Source organism: Brachyhypopomus gauderio, chromosome 9, assembly GCF_052324685.1.
Source record: "Brachyhypopomus gauderio isolate BG-103 chromosome 9, BGAUD_0.2, whole genome shotgun sequence".
Taxonomy (NCBI): Eukaryota; Metazoa; Chordata; class Actinopteri; order Gymnotiformes; family Hypopomidae; genus Brachyhypopomus; species Brachyhypopomus gauderio.
The window spans coordinates 5186596-5194541 of NC_135219.1; the positions used below are offsets into that span (position 1 = coordinate 5186596).

General features: G+C 41.7%; 1 protein-coding gene across 1 annotated transcript; it reads left to right on the top strand.

The window, feature by feature from the left end:
* Nucleotides 1–4517: 4517 nt before the first annotated feature.
* LOC143523629 (trace amine-associated receptor 1-like) lies at nucleotides 4518–5540 on the top strand. The gene has a single exon (XM_077018189.1). The coding sequence runs from the start codon at nucleotides 4518–4520 to the stop codon at nucleotides 5538–5540; it is 1023 nt and encodes a 340-aa protein (XP_076874304.1).
* The last annotated feature ends 2406 nt before the right edge of the window (nucleotides 5541–7946 follow it).

Consider the following 7946-nt stretch of genomic DNA (forward strand, 5'->3'; position numbering starts at 1 on the left):
CTTGAGCCTTGAGGAGTGTGTGCATCATCTTCGGTTACCTCCCTCCGATTGTCATGGACTCTGCAGTGCTTATCTTTATTCTGCCTATCGCTGTGTGAGTGTGGCTTTGCTTTATTTCACTGTGATTCCACGGCAGCATACTCCACGTCTGCTGCTTCTATCACCCCGTTACAGAATGCACAGCCGGCAGGCAGCAGCTCGATGGCTACAGATGTGGCTGCTATGCTAGCCTCCCAGCATGTTGCCCTTGAGCAGCAACAGAGAGAGTTGGGAGAGCTAAGAAGCGATATGGGCATCTTGGCTACCTGCACGCAGCAGTTAAGCACCTGGGCTAGATCTGAAAGAGCCACAAACCCCTCCCCTTCTTGATCTTACATAGCCTGCCCACAGCATTACTCTGGAGGCCCAGAGCTGTGAGAGAGGTTCAGGGTCAGTGTGAGATATACTTCGCCTATTAACCAGCTATGATATTTACACGCACACAGCGTGCCTAACATTCAAACTAATTTAGTATTGTCCTTAGATCTTACAATAATTAATAACAGGGGTGAAATATCTACCCTTAACTAACCTGTTTACAAATTCCACAACAGTAACAAATATTCACATTTAGTCATGAATGCATACTTCTAACACACATGCCAGGTAGTGAGAATGTCAGAGTTCGCATGTGCTCAATATCTCCCGCCTCTGGCATTGCCAGTCTCTGGCGTGTCAGCAGTGACACTCTCTGCTGCAGTATGTATGGGGGAGCAGCGGTCTTTCCAATATTGCTGCCCCAAAATTTATTCTTTTGCTCCCTAGAAGGACCGTTTGAGTGACCTGTTGATCATCCTCGTCATCCTGCATCTTCAGCAACAATATCAGTCGGTAACTGGCCTAAGATACAGTCTTTTATCCGAACTTCTATTGTTCTCACTTAATCATCGAACCTGGGAAAGACTCTCATGACTTGTCCTATCTGCCAACTTGTCCAAGGCACTTGTGGGTCAACCAACATTACAGTCTCTCCAATCGTAATGTTGTCATCTGGGCTCTGCTATCCTCTAGTCTGCATCCCAAGCAGTTATTTATTCACAGTGGCTGACCACAATTTATCGGCCAACAGCTGGGAGTGTCTCCATCTGACCTGGGATAAACTACTTGAGATAAAGAGTTGTCTGGCAACCCCATAATGAGACAGTTTGGGATTATGGGATCGGGGTCTGAACAGTCTGAAGAGGCATACCCGAGTGGCTTGAGTTGAGGATTGCCTTGATCTCTATGAGGACCGTCATAAGTACTTCTTCAGTAACTGCATCTGTGCTGAGAGTGATGTAGAGTGCAGTCTTCAGAGAGCGGATCTCTCGCTCCCATGCTCCTCCGAAAGTGAGACGCGACTAGAGGATTAAAATGGAAGTGGATCTGTTGGGTAGCCAACCTCTGCTGTAGGTTCTTGAGCTCAGTGGTGCCTCCAAGGAAATTGGTTCCCTGACCAGAGAACAGTTCTGCCGGCGTTCCGTGGCGAGCTACAAACCACCTAAGGGCCATAAGGAATTCAGCCGTGTCGACTGCAGTCAGGACTTCTATGTGAACCGCTCTTGTGGTGAGGAATTTAAGCAGAAGGCCCCGTCTCTTCTCGCAAAGGAACGGCCCAAAGCAGTCTACTACAGTTGAGTAGAAGGCAGGTTTGTATAGTCTGCAAGTCGAGGGGGAGGTAAATCCGCCATGTTCTGGCAGGTTGGCTTTGACTTCCACCTGCAACACATTTGGCTTCTCCTCTGCTCTTTCTTAATGGCTTTGCAGGAGTGGTCGGATGTGTTCCTGTGGGGGATGCAGGATCTGGTGTTCCTCCATAACCTCAAGAGGTTCCCATAGCAATGGGATAAAACTGACCATTTGTATTTTAGCTACATCAGTTTGTTTGTGTGGCATGTTTAGTCTTGTTTTGCTGCTTGTGGTGTACTGGGAAAGGTTATGCTAACAGGGTAAGAGTTCCATCACTCCCTGAGAAGGTTTGTAGACTTCACCCCAAAGCTGGCAGTCCTGTGTGGAATGCAGTCTATGCAAATGTACTGTTGTCTTTACCAGGAACCTGATTCCCATTGGTTATGAAAATATAGTACATAAGTACTATAAGGGGGGGGGGGTATAAAAGGAGAGGTTTGTGGGTGCAGGGGGCTCTTCCTCTTCTTCTGGGCTCTTCCTCTTCTGCTGTTCTTCTCCGTGAGGCAGCCTGCACCGGTCGGTAACTCTTGTTTCCATTAGGTATTATTCTTGTTACTTTAATCTAGTATGGTTATGTTATTGTTTTATATGTTGTTGGTAATTGAATAAATCAAATTAATTAAATTTAATTAATTGTTTAGCTATGGTCTTGGTTATAGCTATACTGGGCCAGACAAGCTCATTATTAGTATGAGTTAAAAGGTAAGGTAAATGAATGCTAATACCAATTCCCTCTAAAGCAGTGGTTCCCAAAGTGGGGAGCGCGCACCCTAGGTGGGGCGCGGAGTTATTGCAGGGGGGGGGGGGGGGGGGGGGCATGGAGCTTGGAAGTAAAACGTGCACATGTGTCTATTAGGGATGCACCGATTCCGATATTAATATCTGAAAAAATTCTAGATCGGTATCGGTGACAATGTGACCGATCCATAAAGACAGATCTATTCAGTCTAATTCTATGCTTGTAACGCTTTTCGGAGTTAGTTCAACCTTAAATATCCACTCTGTCCCGGATAGAAGTGAACTTGGACAGTTAACAGGCGAGTGAAACAGGAAGCAAACAGAGGAGAGGTGAATCACTGACTCGAGTCATACTCGTGCTGGTGGTATTCCACTTAGTCCGTTTATTTGCTGGTCCGTTTATTTGCTGCACTGATCTGTTTGAGAAGTGAGTTCTTTTAGATTCTTACCAATGTAGCGGATACATATGTCAGTTTATGGATTATGAACGGGGCACCATCCTGATTGCTCAGGAACCAGTATTGTGATAACGGAAATAGGTGGAATATGGTTTGATCAGTCTCGTTACTAAAGGGTTAAGTTCTGGTTCCGCGCAGTGACCTAATACCATCGACCAAAATATGTATTTACGACCATGATCAGATTAATGAATAAATGTCCAAATTTATTAAATGGTTAATATTACAATTGATATGAATAATAGCATATGGAATGATTTGGCTCAAAATGAATTTAAACCTATATGTGAATCTACTAATATGCTACTATATATATATGCATGCCTGCATTCATTATACAATTTAAGACTACAAGAACAGGTATATCTAACTACTGATACACAAAGTAATACATGGTTATGCATCAATATGCATCAATAATTCTCCATGACTTAAACTAAGTAACACTAGTAGCGTATTCACGACAGCGAAGCTTTAGTAATGCTCGTAGCGCGTTCACACACGGTGATGCTTTAGTAATGCTCGTAGCGCATACACGGGAAGAAGAACTCCTGAAGAAAGCTCGCCAGATCCAGAGATGCTCGTAGCGGCAATGTGCAGCACTGGACCGGACGACCTGCGGGCTTAAAAAGAGCAACGTAATAGAAAACAGGTGCATCAGTACTCTGGTGATTGTGACTGTAGGAGTGGTTGCGTGCTCGGGGGTGTGTGCTGGGATCGGCTGCTGGCCGGGATGCGCGCCCTCTGGTGGCGACCCGGCCCCCTCACCGTGACACGAGCTACTTATAAGATGACCAAGTCAAAATGATCTGCCTACAATAAAAAATGCAAAACAAATTTCTTCTATATTATGATTATTTAAGTTATTATTATTACTATTTAATATTGTATATCATTTCTTTCATTTTCCTTTAGGGATAAATAAAGTATTTTATTTATATTTTATTTTATTCTGCATTTCCCTGCAGAAAACCTTTCCAAAAAGAAATCATCAGAACAGTGATCACTGAAAACATGTAAAATAGCAGTCAAAAAATATGTGCTGCTAAATCCATATGAAATAAATACATATTCAAGAAATGCATTGAGGAAATGTCTTTGGGTCATTGTGAAAGATAGAATATGTGGTAAATGTATTTTGATTTGCTGTTATTGTTAGGTAGAGTGTCATGTGACCACCACAGAGCGGTGATTTACTAGAAAGGCGTTCCTGCTGTAGGCCTATGGGTCTATATATGAAAGAAGCTCTTTCATCAGTGCTGACACTGTACTAGCATGCAGACAGAGGTATGGCTGGACATGAAATACATTATGACTCAAAGTATACTGGCTTAAAAGAATTATGATCGTTTTAAATCTGCTCTTAATTACAGCAATGACCCATAGTATGCGATCTCTATCTTTGATTCCTAAACATCCATGGAAATGTCATATATAACAAAGATCCTTGTAAAACAATTGGGTATATTTGAAAACAATCAAACTGTATATTCTATAGTCATGCTTATTTTTATCAAGCAGTTGTTAATGAAAAGTTAAGAACACTATTTAATAGTCTTAATGTTGACATAAATCCTTGATGTCATATTTACTAACAGATAAGAAAAAATCATAATGGACATCAACATGCAACAAAGCTGGATGAGAAGAAACATTTCTCTTTGTTTTGAACATCATCCTAACTCTTGTCAGAAGATCATCTATCCATTGACAGTGAGAGTTATGACATATATTGTCACTGGTGTCATTGTTCTTCTTACATTATTTGGAAACTTTTTGGTGATCATATCTATAAGTCATTTTAAGCAGATGCATACACCAACTAACTACTTCACTCTCTCTCTGGCTGTTGCTGACCTGCTTGTAGGAGGGGTTGTGATGCCTCCTAGGATGATACGCTCTGCGGAGACCTGCTGGTATTTTGGAACTGTGTTCTGTAAAATACACGGCAGCCTTAATGTTATTTTGTGCTCTGTCTCAGTTTTAAATCTTGCTTTCATCTCTGTTGAACGATATTTTGCAGTTTGTCACCCTCTGCTGTACCGCAGGTCCATGACACCTCATGCTACATTGTTCATGATTGTTTTGTGTTGGACATGTTCTGCTGCAGTGGGAATCACAGTCATGGAGCTGAATACTTTCCGTGTTGATAACCACAGTAAAGTTTTATGCATGGGCGCCTGTGTTGCAGTAGTAGGGCCAGTGTCAGCTTTGATCATTTCTTTGTTCTCTCTGTACATCCCCTCGATTATCATGGTGAGCATATATATGCAAATATATCTTGTTGCACAGAGACAGTCACGTTCAGTTTGCAATGCTCTCTCTCATCTAAACACATCAAGAGGACAGCCCACTATTAGTAAGGGAGAGAGAAAAGCCACTAAAACACTGGCCATTGTTATGGGGGCATTTTTATTATTTTGGACACCACCATCTATCTATACCACATCTATGGCATTCTCTGGTTATAGTGTTTCACCAAAACTGATTGAGGTGATTGCTTGGACTGTTTATTCCAATTCAGCATGCAATCCTATTGTGTATGCCTTCTTCTACAGTTGGTTTAGAAAAGCTATAAAAGCTATTTTATTAGGCAAGATATTTAGGAAAAATTCCTCAAGAATGAAACTGTTCTGAGTAGCAATCAACCCAAAATTCTTTTAATTAATATTTCTAATATTGTACCGCACATGTCTTAATCACATGATTTAAAATATTTTCTTTTATTGATATGGCATATACAGAAGAGGTTGATATTTGGTACATTCAGCACTCACTCCACTCGAACGGTGTTATTTTAGGTGCACCTATGTTATAACTGTCCAGTTTGACTACAGAGTATAGACCATCTGTTGACATGAACAGTTTATGAGTCATTCTGCTTCCCATTAATCACTGAACCCCAGGATGACTGTTGACCAGATACTATTTGGGAGTGAACAAATCACACTGAGAGTTGTGGCATGGCAGAGGATGTTACCCTGTTATGAATGTATGAATCACAGCAGTATTGCTGGGGATTTCAAACATCAGAGTTGATACTATGTTAAAAGTGGTCTGTCCGCACCAGCTGGCCTGTGGTTAAACACTAATATAAGCACTAGAGGATGGTTTACTATAATTGCTCTCCAAGTCAACAGATGGGCAGTGGCCCATCTTACACCTTAGTTACACCTGTCAGACCAGTTCTGAACCATATATGTGCTGTATATTAAACACTTTATGTAAAAAAAACACTTTTAAAACAATAATATAATAAACTACTAATAGTTTAATATATTTAATAAACTACAAAACAATGAACCTTTTATATTTACTGTGTTAAACAAATATTACACATTTATTTTCTTGTGAGGCTTAGAACATAGTACTTCTCAGATGCACAGATGCATGCAGATGGGAACAAAATATTATTTAATGAAGAATGCGTAGCAACCTGTAACGCTTCTAGTTTATATTTCTGTCATATTTAGCTCATTCAGGTCATTGAGTTTCCTACGTTTGGTGTAAGTAAATGCGTTTCCAGTCTGGTCTACGCTGTTTACTTGTCCTCCATATGTATTATTTTCTTTTGGTTTAGTTGTAATGTGTCTTCAGTCTTACCTGTGCTGTTTAGTTGGTTTTTTTTGTATGATATTTATATTTAGTTAAGTTTTGCAATGTTCTCCGTATGTTTGTTAGTTCAGTTCGACATTGTGTCCCAAACTTGTTACTCTTATATTACTCCTGTCTGAGTGGTTATCACTGTCCTTGAGTCAGTGTGTGATTCTGTGTTGGATTTTGTTTGAATGTCTGATCAATATGCCACGCCGAACCCGTGCCATACATGTTGGCAAGGTTGAGATCACTGGAGTTAGTCCCGCCCCTGATTCAAATAAATGTAGTTCTATGCAGCGATTGTGTGATGCCATGGGGAATATATTTTGAAAAGGAGGCTTTTATTTTGACACAGCAATTTCTCAGATTGTTCAGGGGTAGGGCGGCATGGTGGTGTGGTGGTTAGCACTGTCGCCTCACAGCAAGGCGGTCTGGGTTCGATTCTCGGTCTGGGCTGCTCTGTGTGGAGTTTGCATGTTCTCCCTGTGCCTGAGTGGGTTTCCTCCTCCTGTTTCCTCCCACAGTACAAAGACATGCGTGTTAGGTTGGTTGATCACTCTAAATTGCCCGCAGGTGTGAGTGTGTGCGTGTGTGTTGGCCATGCGGTGGACTGGCGACCTGCCCATGGTGTACCCTGCCTTCGCCTGGAGATGCTGGGATTGGCTCCAGCCCCCCCCCCCGTGACCCCGACTAGCAAGATTAAGCGGTTCGGATAATGGATGGATGGATGGATGGATGTTCAGGGGTATTTTCTTTAAGTTGTTTAAGGTGAAGGACATACATCAGCTCAGCTCCTCTGAAACATTATCTTGCTCTTTTGGTGTGGCATTGCCAGTAAGTACATTTATGTTGATTTACCTGTAAATGGAAGAAGTTCATGACAAAACAAGTTAATTCATGTGGAAACTGAAAAGCAGCTATTGTACTAGTAACAATGCATGACTCAGCTAATGTTAGCAATTCCTTGTGTAAATTACTATAGACCTAATTAGCACTGTAGCTAAGCTAAGTGTAGCATTTAGTTACCTACCTGGCCTACCTATCTGTGTAGATATTTTGTAATACTTACCTTATTATTTGATATGTACCTGATGTTTAGACATAATTTATACTTACCTGGTGTATTTGGATTTATTTCAGTTTTACCTTCTTTTCAATAAATCTTGCTAATTACAAGATCTGCCTCTTCAGTTGGGGGATTGGTTGAAGAGATGAGTTTAGCTGGCTGTTGGCTTTAAGAACAGTACAGTTTAGGCCCGCCTCCTGACTCCGCAGCGTTACATAACCTATACCAAAACGTAATCCAAAATCAGTCAGGGGACATCCAGGTCCAGCAAAGGTACCAAGGGGCAGGGGCGATTTTAGGATCTGGTCTTTAGGGGTGCCCAGCCCCCAGTGCTCACAGAGGCACAATACCAAAGTATTGCGCAGGTGCAGAGCAAGTTT

What these genes read in the sequence shown, in the direction of transcription:
- LOC143523629 (XM_077018189.1), top strand. Translation starts at nt 4,518, where the DNA reads ATGGACATCAACATGCAACAAAGCTGGATGAGAAGAAACATTTCTCTT.